The 15,762-nt window shown below is 34.5% G+C and overlaps 3 protein-coding genes across 4 annotated transcripts; 1 reads left to right on the top strand and 2 right to left on the bottom strand.

The window, feature by feature from the left end:
* The first annotated feature begins 378 nt into the window (after window positions 1–378).
* On the top strand, window positions 379–5,052 carry LOC110640863 (CBBY-like protein). 2 transcript variants are annotated; one of them, XM_021792392.2, is made up of 8 exons: window positions 382–789; window positions 1,209–1,279; window positions 1,394–1,552; window positions 2,153–2,219; window positions 2,784–2,879; window positions 3,201–3,247; window positions 3,548–3,628; window positions 4,774–5,052. In XM_021792392.2, exons 1-8 carry the CDS (start codon window positions 484–486, stop codon window positions 4,895–4,897), a joined length of 951 nt encoding a protein of 316 aa, XP_021648084.2. In that variant the 5' UTR covers window positions 382–483; the 3' UTR covers window positions 4,898–5,052. The 2 variants fall into 2 exon arrangements, with proteins under 2 accessions (XP_057988558.1, XP_021648084.2); XM_058132575.1 differs by lacking the exons at window positions 3,548–3,628; window positions 4,774–5,052 and adding an exon at window positions 3,307–3,360 and having other exon boundaries at window positions 379–789; window positions 3,201–3,272.
* A 2,854-nt stretch (window positions 5,053–7,906) lies between these two features.
* Window positions 7,907–8,992, bottom strand: LOC110640874 (uncharacterized). Its single transcript, XM_021792404.2, has one exon. The coding sequence runs from the start codon at window positions 8,824–8,826 to the stop codon at window positions 8,038–8,040; it is 789 nt and encodes a 262-aa protein (XP_021648096.2). The 5' UTR covers window positions 8,827–8,992; the 3' UTR covers window positions 7,907–8,037.
* A 1,838-nt stretch (window positions 8,993–10,830) lies between these two features.
* Window positions 10,831–15,564, bottom strand: LOC110640888 (probable UDP-N-acetylglucosamine--peptide N-acetylglucosaminyltransferase SEC). Its single transcript, XM_058132574.1, has 11 exons — window positions 15,246–15,564; window positions 14,778–14,997; window positions 14,570–14,662; window positions 14,384–14,485; window positions 14,104–14,271; window positions 13,930–14,018; window positions 13,074–13,195; window positions 12,734–12,915; window positions 12,227–12,511; window positions 11,454–11,601; window positions 10,831–11,359 (listed from the first exon to the last, which is right to left on the bottom strand). The coding sequence occupies exons 1-11, from the start codon at window positions 15,446–15,448 to the stop codon at window positions 11,010–11,012; spliced, it is 1,962 nt and encodes a 653-aa protein (XP_057988557.1). The 5' UTR covers window positions 15,449–15,564; the 3' UTR covers window positions 10,831–11,009.
* Between the last annotated feature and the right edge of the window lie 198 nt (window positions 15,565–15,762).

The following is a 15,762-nucleotide window of genomic DNA, read 5'->3' as shown; positions in this document are numbered from 1 at the left end:
GTTGAGTTGAGTACGAGAGAAAAATCTGTCTGCTTTATATATATATATATATATATATATATATATAACTTTTTTAATTTAATTAATTTTAATTGAACTTAAACATAAAATCTCATAATTTTAAAAAAATAATACTATTAAATTAAAACACTTTAATAATAATTTAAACATATATTTAACCTAATAATAAGTATACCTTCAAAATTGAATAAAGTCAAACGCCCGTATTTTCTTTGTAAAATAAAAAAGGCTAAATTTCTAAATTCCTACAGCATACGTAACAATGAACAAGGGGTAGGAAATCAAGCGAGACACGTGTGAAATTAGGCCTATGAGCCACATATTCAATCCCCCAACAGATATGAGACGCACTACGGTGCTTTTTTGCTTCTATGCTAGAGGATAAGTTGGTTACCCAAACCGTTAACAACAAACCAAACAAAACTGAAAAAACAGTCTAGGAAAGAAGGAAGAGAGACTCCAATGGCATCAATGACCATCTCTCTTTCCTTATCTACATGTTCTTCAGCATCTTTCTCCTCTCAAACCAAGACTTCAATTAAATCCCATCAAACCAACTTGTCATCGACATTGTTTGGTGCAAAAGTATGGGTCGACAGTACACTCAGATCAAAATCAATTACCAAGATAAGCACTTCTAGTGGGATTACTTGCTTTGCTGCTGCTTCTTCTGTTCTTCCTTCAGCTCTTCTCTTCGACTGCGATGGCGTGCTTGTTGATACTGAGAAAGATGGTCACAGGGTTTCTTTCAACGATACTTTCAATGAAGTAATTATATATTTCCATTCTCTTTATTTTATTATCTGATTTTGTAATTCGTTTGTACTTGTATGTGTTGCTCTTGAGAGAGGGCTTTGCTTTTTGTAGGGCTTTGCTTTTTGCGGTGATTTGGTGAATGTGGTCTTGGAGTTTTTATTTTACCTTTAGATTATGTTTCACTAATTGAATTACTTGAATATTATAATTTTTGGCAGCAAGTAAATGGAAAAGAGAGGGAAATATAATCCCGAAATAGACTTTTGGTTTGTATCTGTGTATACGTGTAATGAGGGTGAGAAATTAGCTTTACTTGAACTGGATTAGAAACAGATGTTATTATAGATGCCTTTTTTTTTTTCACACAGTTATTATATTATGGATGCCTTTGAGTTTTATGGGTTGATATCAACTTACAATTGGCTTCACAGAAAGAGTTGGGGGTTACATGGGACGTGGATTTGTATGGCGAGTTGCTCAAAATCGGAGGTGGAAAAGAAAGGTAACGTTTCCCCTCATTAACTACTTGTTTTTTCGAGTATGTTTGTGAAATCTGAACTAGTATGTTTTAACTATGCATCATTGAATTGGTTTTAGTCAATTCTTGTATTTGTAGGATGACAGCCTACTTTAACAAGACTGGTTGGCCAGAAAAGGCTCCAAAGAGTGAAGAAGAACGAAAAGAATTCATAGCTTCACTTCATAAGCGAAAGACAGAGTTGTTTATGGCTCTTATTGAGAAGAAATTGTTACCTCTTCGGCCAGGCGTTGCAAAGTTGGTCACTACCAGATCTTTTGCTTATCTAATAACATTTAATAAATACTTGATGCTTTTGTTTAATTTGCTGCATATATATCTTTTGGCAGTAATTAAGACTTAAAATAGAACAGGTTGAGAAAAATTTAGCAGGAACTAAAACCTGGCTTGTAAGTTATTGTTCTTCTTAAAACTTACAGTAAAAGTTGCTTGCTGAATAAATACTTTAATTTGGTACCCAATATCTTGACGATTTGGGCTCCAATTTATTCTCATCCATCCTTGTGAATGCGTCAATTAAGAATAAGCATTTCCCTTCAAGTCATTATCAATGAATTTATCCTGTCAATGTAGTTTGTTTTTTTCACATTGTTACCATTGATAGAAAGAATAAGTGACTCCTTTGCTTCATAAAAATCTATGTTCTACTCAATCTCTGAGTTGATGAGGGGAGCAGCAGCTCCCACTCCTTAGTTACAGTTGAAGCTAAAAACATTTATGAATGAGGAACTATAATCATGCAAGAAATTTTTAGCTTTCCCTGTATCAGCTATATGTTCTACAAATATGAATATGGTCATAACCAAAAGCAGATGGTTCACTTATCGAAATTTACAGGCTGGTTGATCAGGCTTTGGGCAAAGGAGTCAAAGTTGCTGTCTGCAGCACTTCCAATGAGAAGGCGGTATGCACAATCAGGTTCTTCTATTTTTTTTTCTGCAATTTGTTAACCATGATTGAGATTAATTTGCAGTGGATATTAAACCTAGAAAGCGTTAAATATCACAGGACTAAGAATCATTTTCTTAAGAGACCAAATTCTTGCTTAATGCATGGCAGGGGTTTTAAATATGGGTGTTATGCAACGTCACGGCCATCATATTTCAGTTTTTTGGCCTACTAATATGTTGCAATTAGTTTTGCAAGAGATATTTGAGAATGACATTCACAGGTGTAATGGTCCTTTGCAAAATGGCCACACTGCAATGGTGCAACCACGGCGATAACTGTGATTTAAATCCCTGATGAACTGTGTTGTCAATATTTTTAAGAATAACAAGTGAACCCAGGGGCTTTAATTTGATCTGGGATCATTTTCTGTGTTAGCTTTCACATTGTTCATATTTCTTTGCTCTGAACATAAATTACTTTTTGTTGTGATTATGTTAGTGTTTTGTTAAATTATATTGGTGCTAATACTTGAATCCATTTCTCATTTTGGTGACTAAACCATATGATTTAATTTCAGGTCTCTGCAGTAGTTTCATTTTTGCTGGGACCTGAGAGAGCAGAGAAGATCAAGGTATTTGCAGGAGATGTGGTTTCCCGTAAAAAACCTGACCCGGTATGCTTTATATGGAAGTAATACATTTTGATTTTAGTTTTATTTGGTTGTAGCTGCAAGTTCATCATATAATTTAAGTGGTGATAGTCATCTCCAAATGGGATTTTTATGATGACATGTCATCAAATTTTAAGATCTGTTGAGTCTTGTCATTATCAATCAGTTCTGAAACTGAACAAAAGTTTTCAGTTTTGAAGTTGCAATTTATGGAATATCCTTTTAGTCTTCACTCAGCTTGACTTTATCATTAAACTTGCTAATGGTAGGAAAAAATGAGTTCATGTGCCACTGATTACAAAGATGTTTGATTGTTCCTAACAGGCCATATACACATTAGCAGCCAACACTCTGGGTGTTGATCCTTCAAGGTATGAGGGCTTATTTTATGTTATAGTAAGCAATAAGGTCATGTTTCATTTAAATTAAGCATGAAATAAATTGCGAGGGATCAATATATGTCCACTAAATCATGAATTGTTTTGAAATAAAATCAACTAAGTCATGCAAATTCAAGTCTACTGCTAGCAATTTTATACTTTTAAATTGTCCTGCAGTTTGACTTGTTTTATGCATGTTCTATGCCTTATATTTTCTTTAATTGGCAACGACTGAGAAATAACAAGTTTCAATTTATTAAGAGCAAAAACACATGATCTTCATTTCTGCAGTTGTGTAGTGGTGGAGGACAGCGCGATTGGCCTTGCAGCTGCCAAAGCTGCTGCAATGAAGTGCATAGTAACAAAGAGTGGGTATGTTACTGTTCTACTGTAAAAGCAGACTGCTTAAGCCTCTTACTTCTGTTAGGAATTTCATTAATGAGCATGCTTTTCATGAAAAGCTTGAATATATCAGTTTAAATTTTTGAGAGGGAATTGCCCTCCATCTTTGGAAAGCTTTATTTTTTCACAATTAAGCAAAGGAGGGAAAACATTTCTCAATGCCTTGGTTGATTGTAGGACTAGGGAGTAGGGAATGATTTTTTTTTTCTTTTTTTTTTTTTTGGTATGATGTACAGATGAACTATGTAATGTCTAATTTTGCAATCCAAGCTTTCTGAGGCAACTAAAGCTCCATAGCGGTTGCTTATTGTGCCATGGAACCTGTAACCTTGATTTAGTCCTTCGATCACTTCAGTGATGGCTGAAGTGTCCTTTTTCCACATTTCTAGAACTTGATTTATGGACACCATGGGGCGATGTTGGCTTTATTTCTCTATGAAGGGTGGACAAACAAGATTTTTGAAACCACACTCTAGTGTTTAAGACTTCAGTTAGAGAACCAAGGGGCTCTTTTGCTCCTCTAAAATCTTCGTGGTGAAATGGGCAAGTTAGGTTAGGTGATCTTCCATTGTTCTATGTGGATGAGACTAATCTGTAAATGGCTGCTTGACTGCTGCCTCATGAACTGGAAGATTTGGGCAAGCACAGTCTAGCATGAGATAGGAGAAGCTTTCCATCTCATGTAGGATTGTTTTCTGAGTGGAAATTAGAAAATGTTGGGTTGTACAAGTTTGGGAACTGAAACTGCCTTATTCAAATGAAGCATTTGGAAGGAGCAAGATAGAACATTAGGAAAAGAAAAACTCCCCTCCTTTCAAACTTTTGCATAGAACTTCCTGAGGTATGATTTTCCTGATACTGGTCTATGTTTGAGCCACTGGCAGTGCTTATAAGTCATATCACTGTACGTGAAATGTTCCTCATTCCCAATCCCCCTTTCTAGTGAGCCCTCTGAAACTTTCCCTAAGAACTCTTCTTCCTCAAATCTTCAACCAGTAAATGATCTAAACCCAGAATGATGTCATAGTTTACATGTCGTTATGATTTTTTCTAAACTATATGAGTGTAAAATTTGGCCAGGATATTTACATATTAATCTTAATCTTGGTCTACAGTTACACAGCGGATGAGGACTTCTTAAATGCAGATGCAGTGTTTGATTGCATTGGAGATCCTCCAGAAGAGCGTTTTGACTTGGCATTCTGTGGAAGCCTTCTTGAAAAGCAATATGTCAGCTAGATCATGTTATTCTCTTAACTGTAGCAATTCCTTATGGTTTCTTACCTTTATTTATTATCTAGCCAATTATGTTTTGAACCCTGAAATAAAACAAAAGCTGATATGCTATTACATTTTATTTTTGTAGTTTTATTATGCATCTTGCCTTTTTCTAAGGAATACATCTCTGCTTCTGTGAACAAGCTGATCTAAGAAGGTCTTTCTATTTCCAATCAATGTGTTAGCTAGCTCAGGCTGCACAGGATTCGGCCAACTGGCCAAAGATACCTTTACTTTCTCGAGTATTCAATGCCAGCAGGTGAGGCATAAAACCTGTGAAGCGTTGTTTACAAAGGCAGCTTTTTTTTTTTTTTTTTTTTTTGTATGATTAGCTCTAATTGAGACTACTCTGAAAATTATTTTAGTACCATTAGCTAAAGCTCAAAGGTATGAAAGAAGGCCCTTTAATATTACATATTTCTTTTCAAAAAAAAAAAAAAAAAAAAAGAGAAACACAATGAAGAAAACAAAACTGAAGTTAAGTCTTACAATCTGGTAGCAATAGCGCCCACCTTTTGACAAAACCATGAAAAGGACATGCACAGAATGGAAGTTTGTTGTGATGTTGAAGGCCGCCGGTGAGAATTAATGGCAGTGTTGGGGAGAAATGCCATATTAGCACATCATGTGTCCTGTCTGTAGGTGGTCCTTTAATTTAAGATGAAATGCAGCTGGATCCTTGGAGCTATGCATTTAAAGCTCACGTATAGTGGAATTTGGTTGGAGGAACTAATAAATGGTTTCAAAGTTCTACAAAGGATGGTAATGGTAGCATGGACTAAAATCCATAGCATCAAAACTAAGAACGATTGAAGAGAATGATTCTAGGAAATTTCCTTTGCCTAAAGGTACAGAGACTTGAGAGGAATAGAGACCTAGCCCCATGATGAACAGTCCTTATCTTACTTTTTAAAATGGAAAACTCTCTCCACATTTAATTTACAGTCATCTTCCATAGATGCATATTAATTATTAGAATTAGAATCTAAATGAGCAAATCCCTAATTGGTTTTCATTTATTATAATGGGAAGGGATAGGTTTTTTATTAACTCATATATTGTTATTGAGGAAATGATTCCATATATAAACAATACAACTTTTTTCTTGCATACCCTTTGAGAAAAGGCATTCAAGATCATCCCATTGTTATGGTGGTTTATTAGAGTTATGCATTGTTTCTTATCCTTATCGTAGCCATATACGTATGATTCTTATCCACAGCTTTCATGCACACTGCCACACACCAAATCACACATATACATATCTATATATTATGGAGATTTTTTGAATAATTAATCAAACCAATTCAAATTAAAAGTATAAGGTTAATTTCAATTTTCTAATTAATGGGCACATTCAATTATTTCTAATGCTTAATATTTATGGCATGTTTGAATAATATAATTAAGGAATAAGTATACTTTAATACTTTACAGTTTATGTGTTCTATTAGTAGGGGTCTGATAATTTTTTTTTTTCATTTAAAGGTCTGTGTTATTAAGCAGTTAGTTCTTAAGAATAAAATTATTAAATAGCGTTCATATATGCTAACATAATAAGTTTCTTTGTACTTTTAAACTGGCATTGCAAGTGAACTCTATCTATTTGGCTGTATAATTATATTATCCATTCAGTATCAAGATAGAAAAAATGAAAAAAAAAAATATAATATGCTGACATTAATCCCTCTGTATAGCTAATATATCAATTTAAGTGCATAGGAAGATTTGTTATATTAACATATATTGACGTTATCTAGTAATTATATTTTTATGTGCTAACGACGTAATAACACTAATCTTTAAATAAAAAAAAAAATCATTCCCTATTAATAAAATGCATAAAACCATAGGGTACTCTTATTCATATAATTAATACAATTTTAGTTTCTATCAACATATGTATAAATATTGCCAAAATGCTATATATTATATTCTATGTGGTCATCTACCCAGCTAGTTTGTAAATCTTACATAATTACTGCCCTGTTAACTATAATTAATATTAGGTATTAAATAATAATTTGGAAATTTTAATTACTGCACCAGTTGTTGACCACTTTAAGCCACTACTCTTACTTCTATAAAGTGGTAGATATGCTGCTGTTTGTCTAAATTAGGGTTTGCCCAATTATTTCAGTTGTACTTTTTTTTTTTGTTCTTTTTTAAAGAAAGCTAATTATTTTCTCTTTTAGCCTTACATGTTGGAGACATCAAAGTGATCTTCCACATTGTCTCATTGAAATCTTTTTTTCTGTTGCATATTAAATCAAAATTCAGCAATTTTTTATACAATAATAATTTATTTTAATTCTAAATTAATTATAATTGATTATACAAATATGTTTATTAATATTATTTAAAAATAATTTATTTGAATAGATTTTATTAACAATCACTCAATTTTACTAATTATTTTATTTTATTCATTATATTTTAATTTATCTCAATAAAATTGCTCATCTTTTATTTTTTTTTTCACTAACAATCACTTAAGAGAATCCCATAAAATCTCTGATAAAACTTTTATGTGGTATGTTTTACACGGCTTTAAATCATAAAAAAATTTATATTTTTGTTAGTTAGATTAATTTTTAAAAAAAAAATAAAAATAGAGATTAATAAATATAATAAGCAACATTGAGATAAATTTTATTTCTTTTTTTAATTTTTTAATCTAATCTGACAATAAAATAAATTTTTTATAATTTAAAATTATATAAAACATGACATGTATAAATTTTTTCAAATATTCTATTTGACCTGAGTAATTACTGGTAAATAAAAAATAAAAAATAAATAATTTTATTAAAATAAATTAAAATATAATAACTATAATGTAATAATTAACAAAGTTGAGCGATGAAAGGAAATTTATCATAATTTATTTATTAAAGGGAGTGGCAATGCGTGCATTATGCATATGCATATGATTAATTAGTTGAGAAATTGGTATTTGCATGTTAGCTGTTTGCTTGAACTGGCTGGCATATCATCATATCATTTTCAACAAAAACCCAATAATACATGTTCATATGTTCAACTCAAAAAGAGAGAGCAAATAAATAATAATTAATAATAATTATTTAAAAAAAAAAAAATCAATCAAGCCGTAGATTGCTCTTTCGCTTTTTCCTAAAGACCACCTCAGTGTCCAGACCAAAACCATCCACCTTCTTTACCTCTATCAACTCCGACTCCTTAAACAGCTCCACTAATGGCCCCACACTATACAAATCATTCGCCGAATACTTATCTGCCCGTCGCGATAACGCCACGTGTAGAACACAAACTCCTCCTTCCTTTAACGTCCGTTCGATTTCCCCGACAAACTTCCACGGATACAGCGCGTGGTCAAACACGTTTGAGAACTCAAAATCATAAGTTTCGTTTTCGAACGGCTGTGCATGGAAGTCTCCTTTCACCACCAATGGTGGGCACGGCACCAGGTCTATTCCGATGGAGTCGGAGACGCCGATGCGTCTCAGCGCTTCCACCTCCTGGCCTACTCTGGCTCCAATGGATAAGGCCTTTGAAGCGTTGGACAAGAGGTTTCTTTGCTTTAAGGAGTCGAAGAACTGGGCAAAGACGCGGACTTTGCGGTCCCAATCGCGAGTTTTCCAAATATTCCGGAGTTTGGGGTTGAGGCTCTTGTTGAGTTGATGCTGGATGTATGCATTGTAGGAGGAGTATCCGGGTCGGATGCGGAGGTCTCTGGCGGAGTTATTGACAGAGAAGGGCGGCGTTTCGGTGAGTTGTTCGGAGGTGGTGTTTATTCTGTGGTGACGGGAAGTAAGGGAAGCTATGAAAATGAGGGCTGAAATAGAGAGAAAGAGAGAGAGAAGGAAGGGTCTGAGGATGAGAGGGAGTTTAGGAATGAACGTGTTCATCTCTGCATGCGTTGTTATTTGGCGTTGACGGTGGTATTTTAATGGTGGTGGTATGTAAGAGGGGAAGTTTTGGTGGGTTTAGGACCCGTGACGAAGTTGGTATTAGCGTTTGGGAAGGGAAGATATGTTGGAAGTGGCAAACATTTTTATGTTTGGGTTTGGATAATTATTTTGGAACGCGTATGATACCCTAAGGCCTAAGCTATCGGTCTATGCTGTTTTTAACGGCTAGCGCGATAACAAAATTTTAATCGTAAGAATGTTAGATAAAAGTCAATTTCATGACCTTATTATTCCTTAAAAAAAAAAATCCATGACATGCATAAATCCAGCATCAATCATTCACGTGCTAGCAGCAAAGGTAGGTACTGATAACATCCTAGGGTTAATTCCCTGCTGGATAACTCATCACTATTCTAACTAATGAGAATTTGAGGTCCAACTATTATATTTATTATATGGTTTGTGCAATGCTTATTTATAATTTCATTCGCATATGTAAGAATCCCTAATATCAATCCTCATATAAAAATGTTAGACGGCCTTTTAGGCTTCTTTGGGTTTAAAATAGTCTGTGTAATTAAAAGGTGACAACAAAAATGATATGAATATTTTTACTCAAAATATTAGTGTAATATTTGAGGAAGGTTAAAGTAAGATAATTTATAATAAGAAACTTAGTTACTTTGAATTGAGTCAAGTAACTTACTTGGATTCAAGTCAACCATGATTTTAGACCAATTTCAATCCTGTTTAAAGCCGATCCAATTTGATTATAACCCAGTCCTGACCAGGAAAATGGCCTAGGAATTCTGACTGAATATCGTTTAGGCAACTGCAATCCTGGCTTGTAAATTCTCTCGGAGATTGGAGGGTTATTGAACCCGGAGGCAATACCAACATCACACATCATTTAATTAAATCGATTACATGTGTTGTAATAGCTAATACACCCAAAACCAGCTTGCAAGGACGCATGATTTTGACTATTTTAATTGAGAGCCAATACACTCCGCAGTTTTAGTTTAGGTATCTTGATCTTTGAGCCGAAATCACTGATTTCAACACTCTGATCACCCCTACTTTGTTTTGAATCACACCCAAACGGACCAGTTCAGTCTAATTCGATTCTAAGCCAAAAGAAATTAATAAATAAACATGTTATGGACTTATTCAATAATATCAATTGTTCTAGTAGCTGTTTTAGCAACTGCCAGCTATTTTACTATCAATTAGCTGTTAGTGATTAACTATTTATATGATTATTTAAAACAAAAAGTACTCGATAAAGATAGATATTAGATTAGCTGTTAATAATCAAAATACACACTTAACCTCTAAAAGTTAGAAGTAACTTTTTCTAAACCACTCCATCACCCTCTAAATATTAATATAAATATCATATTACCTAACAATATAAATAAGATATATAGTATTTTAATTATAATCAACATATCAGAGACATGCTACCTTAAAAACTGTTACCAAACAGGTCTAAATAAGCAACAGTGGCTACCAGTTGTGCTTGAAATTGAAACCGAAAAGGTGTCTTAAAAAAATTACACTTTAGATTCCTTTCTTATCAAACCAACAACATTATGGCCATATCTTTTATATATTCCACCTATCTCTCTCCTTAATTCTGGAAATTGGATCGTGCATTTGCGAGTGAATACTTCAATTGCTAAGACCACGACAAACAGATAAATATTTTAAACAAAAGGATATTTATATCAAAGAACCACCAGTCAGCTTAATTTGGACACTTCCATTGCTCATCCATCTTAAAGACCCTTAATAATCAGCAGCTTAGATTAGGCAGTTAACACATCGAATCCTCAGTACTATCAATATGGCATAAATTTACGCACTTTCTTCGTATAGTTAAAACAACTTGGAAATTTCAGGTGCAATAACGATTCAAATGGACTGGTTGGTCAACGTTAGAATGGACTCTGGGGAAGCACCGTAATAGTCATCCTTCAAAATTTTTGCATCTTAAGATTAAAACCATAACAAATAGTGTCTCCCTTTCAAAATTACGCGTTGTGATACAAGGACAAATATTTTTATCAAGAAAATCTACTCATACACATATTTCATGACCCTTGTTTCAGGATTGAAAGAAAACTACCTGCCTCATCCAGATTTGTTTAAGTAGTAATCCTGTAGAAGAGACAAGACTACCCTGCACACAATCTAGACATGACCACCGCTTTAATCAGGTTGGACTTGGCCGCATCCAGCAATGGATCTGTCTGAAGAGCTCTGTCGAAGCAGAACTTGGCCTCCTCCCATCGACCTTCTGCTACAAACACAAGACCGAGATTGTTAAATGAAGGAGCATAGCCTGGCTGGAGTTCCAGAGACTTAGTAAACATTGCCTTGGCACGTTCATATTGCTTTTGCTGCCGGTAGAGATTTCCAATATTGCAAAATATTGCATGTGCTTGTTCAGATGCTGCAAATGCCAAAGCCTGCTTATATACATCTTCAGCTTGTGATGATTCCTCTGATAATTGAAGTGAGATACCTAGAGCATTTAAATGACTATAAGGACAATTCTTTAAAAGAAAAATTTAACCACCATAAGTACAAAAAATGAATGTTCACGAATCTGCACTCACCAAGATTTGACCATGCATAACTGCATTTTTTAAATCGAGTGACTGCAACCTTGAGATACTTCTGTGCTATTTCAAACTGTCTGGAACAGAGACAATGCAGGCCAAGTTGGTGCCATGGCACCCCATCATCTGGGTCCTCTGCTATTGCCTAATTCATACACACACTAATAATGAAAAGAACATATGTAATTTTAACATGAAAAAGTAGATTTTTATATACTACTGGAAGACAATAACTAATTCTTAAATTCAGAAGCCATGACAAAAACATTACACTTTTGAACCCAATCTAAAAGAAGACAGAAGTTTCCCCCCTTCCAGTTTAAAGCGTGTGTACATTTAACGGGCAATAGAGTCAAATATCAAGAGAAAAAAGATACCACCATAAACAATTTGCATGTATTGATGAATAATAATTCAACTCTAGAACAGGTCGTGAATAAAACATCTTCCTTTGTTTCTTTTGTTAAAAATGATATCACACTGTTTCATAATTTTATCAAATTAAAATAGTTGAGACCATATTCTCCAAGAATCTGAGATTAAATCCAAAATTTTATCAAAACCTTATAATTGTATTCATTGAAAAATATTAATCCTTAAATTAAAGCAAGAAGGAAATGAGAAGAAGTTTTTATGTCCCATACATGAATGACAGAAGTGTAGAAGTTTCAAATTCATGCAGTTTAAAATTGATTTTTTTGAAAGAAAAAAGAAAAACCACTTCTTGAAACAGCCAGCCAAGTGGAGCTCCCTTTCTCCCCAAAAATTACCTGTTTTAAACTGTAGAGAGCACACTCTTCCACATCCACCAACTCATCCTTTTCCGTTTCAAATGCTGCTGCAATCTCATGCTGCGCCTTGTGCACCATGGCAAGTCCTGCCCAAGCAATGGGAAGTTCAATTGGAACAGAATCTCCTTCTCTCAAAATTGAAGCCATTTCATTTCCAGCCCAGGAAAGCTGTTCACTGGGATCCTGAGACCTTTCAGCATCCTTGATTCGGTGAACTGCTACAGCATATCGAGTAGACATACAGTTGGGCTCCAATTTTGCTGCCTGAAGAGCAATAAACACATCAAATAAAAACTACTTCAGCTTTAACACAGAACAGAGAGTAGAATGCATGTTTCCATACAAAAATATAAAACATAAAAGGAAATTTCCAATTGTTCATTGTCAAAAAAGCAAAGAAAAATTTTCCCATCAAAAGTCCAAGGAAACCAATGAACAAGCTCAACAAAGAAGAAATAAATGACTGTAGCAATGAGCCAAGAGCACCTTCTCCAAGCACTTGCTGGAACTTCTATGGTCACCAGTCAAGTAATATGCATTAGCAACAGTTGCCCATATATGTGCTGCTTTCGGATCAACTTTTAATGCTGCAAGCAAACACTCCTTCGCAACATTGACAGCTTCAATCTGATCTGAAGAAGCACCTTCACCAGCATTTGCCCCAGCACCTAAGAATTTAGTAAGAAGAGCTGTTGTCATGCAAGTTCCTTGACAATATTGCATGAGTAACAAGTGACACCATCTTAAAAGATTCATCAAGTGAAGAATATAAGTAAGAGGTCAATAGAGTTCAAGATTCATGCAGCCAAACTCACCAAAATCATACCTGCGACAACTGAACCATATTTACAAAGAAGAAAGGCAGCATAATTAACAAAGGCAGCAGGATGATTTTGGTCTTTAAGGATCAATTCCTGAAAACATTTTGCTGATAGCTCCATATTTCCGCTACAAATCAATTAAGAAATAAGTGAAGGTCTAGTGGTTAAAATCTCAAGGAAATGTTACTCAAACCATAAGCATGTATGGATTTCTCATTGTACAAGTTGTAATCTAAAAATTGATCCAGACATCCAATACAGAAGTGAATAATACACGCTGCTAAAAGGCACCCATAAAGAAAAACTTAGATAAGAGTAGCAAAATTTATAAATTATCATTCTTCCCATAAGAGAACCCATGTGCCAATTTTACCACTTTATTGAATAAAGTTAATTTGCTGAAGGAACTCACTGACATCAACAACAATCATTAATTACCATGAGCCAAAATAAAGAAGCATGCTTTCATGAGAGAAAATTTCAAAATCAAGAAACAATATGCTTCAAATCTTTCAAACAAGAAGGTAAGGGAACTTCAAAATGCCCCAAATTGTTCAGACGCAACCAACTTGCAATATTGTTTAAGAAAACACCGTTAAACTGTATTGAGATATTTTATATTTCAGATATGCAAGCTAAAATGTTTATATTATGTAAATTAACACTGCATTACTCTGTTTGACAGATTCAGATGATTTCTAGTTCTGCTTTTGTTTTCAAGGTCACATAACAACTATAAAACATTTTTTTCTTTTCTTTTTTTTTTTTTTCCCATGATTCCACTGGTGCTTCACTTATCTTGCAAGACTTCTGTAAACTCTAATCAAGAAAAATCCTGAATGTAAAAGAACAGTGTCTTACCTTTGAAGATATGCAATCCCCAGGTTTCCAAGGCAATCATAGTTGTAAGGGTCAATTGCCAACAAAGATGACAAAACTGAAATAGCACTCTAGACAGAAAAATTGTAGTAAATGTCAGATCATAAAAATAAAAAATCACAATAATAACAAACAAAAACAGCATTGTTCTTGTACCTGCAGACGACCAGATTTAAGAAGTATCAAGCCCAGTGTGTTCCAAACAGCTGCTTGTCTTATATCTGATTGCATCGACTCCTTTAATCTAGAAAGGATTTCATCAAGCTCTTCAGCTTCAAGTTCTTTATCCAAACTATTATCAGCAGAATTTTCAAGGAGAATACACTGCATAATTGATGACACATGTTGTCAAATTAGCAACACAGGAATCCTACAATATGTGAAATCTAAAAGTAAAACAACAAAGGACAACACAAAACAAAATATTAAATTGCACCTGAGCATGGTGAATTTGAACTAGTGAAAGCAACTCTGGCCTAGCTACCTCAGCCTCGCATTGCAGCAAGATCTCTTCCGCCTTCTCAAAAGCAAAAATTGCCTAAAAGAATTTCCAGTATCAAATGAAACAAAATCACACGTATCAACCAAAACAAAAGCATGTTGGGAAGTCTCAAAAATCTACCTTCTGGGGTTGACCCAACCTTTGATACATTAGACCAAGTATAAAATGTGCATGAGCATTTTTGGGCATCTTCCTTGCAACATGAACCAGACCCTAAAATCGAGTCTCAAAGGACATCAAACTCAAGGAGTACACATGTAATGAAGCAAGCCCAAAACTTTTCTCATGTAAGAAATTAAGCACCAAAAGATAAAGAGGTGGGACTAACAGTTTTGAGGCTGCTGACTTTTTCTTCACGAGAAGAGGTAGGACCTTGACCAGGCTGATCAGCATCCGTATCAGGTCCATAATCAAGAGAGGCATCTATCTTACTATTTCTTGATCGGCATTTCCCCAATTTGTTCAATCTTTTACCTTCAACTTCCACAGCATCCACATCTTTGGATGTCAAGTTACTACTTTTATCTTGACTTTCATCATTTGTTAACCTATATCACACACTAATCCTAATTACATATCTTAAACATAAACAAAAATAAGCGGAAGTCAATTACTTGGACACGAAACATCATCATCATAATTTCACAGTTATCAAGAACTGAAACGCAGATTACTCTTCAATAGTTCTCTGAGCAATCAAACAACCCTCTAAATATGAAAAGAAAAGAAATTCAAATAAAATAGGTGAAGAATTGATAAAACTCAAGGTAGAGAAGCCAAGTAAAGTGAACGGAACCTAGTAAGGTCCGGGGCAGACAGGTGGACAGAATCGGCGGCGTCAGTTTCAGGAGGATTGGCGTTAAGGTCAGCCAAAACGACGACCTTGGGAGGCAGGGGCGTCTTGGAGTTGGAGATCTCTTCCATGAAGCCGTCAAGGGTATCGAGCTCTGTTTTGATGGGCACAGGCGAGGCCTGCAGTTGGTGCTCTGGTTCAGACATATTCTAGCGTTTGGAAGTTGAGAGTGCTATAGACGGGACGAGAAATCGAGTCGAGTGATGATGACTTGAAGAAAACAGGCAATTTGGGTCCTTTAGGTTTTTCCTAGGAGATGTTTAGACTCTGGTAATATCCGTAACACATTTTGGATTGGGCTTCATTTTAGGCCGTTTAAGATTGAGATTGAAATGTTGAATATGTTTCTAAAAAATATTTTTTAAAATAATATTAAAAAATTATTCAATTTTTTTCAAATTTTTTATGGTCAGATTACCTGATTGATGCCGGCCAAAGCTCTTCGTCACAATTCACTAAA

The sequence above is a fragment of the Hevea brasiliensis genome, chromosome 13 (assembly GCF_030052815.1).
Source record: "Hevea brasiliensis isolate MT/VB/25A 57/8 chromosome 13, ASM3005281v1, whole genome shotgun sequence".
NCBI lineage: Eukaryota > Viridiplantae > Streptophyta > Magnoliopsida > Malpighiales > Euphorbiaceae > Hevea > Hevea brasiliensis.
Note: the sequence above shows the minus strand (reverse complement) of the source record. Positions and strands in the feature narration are given on the sequence as shown.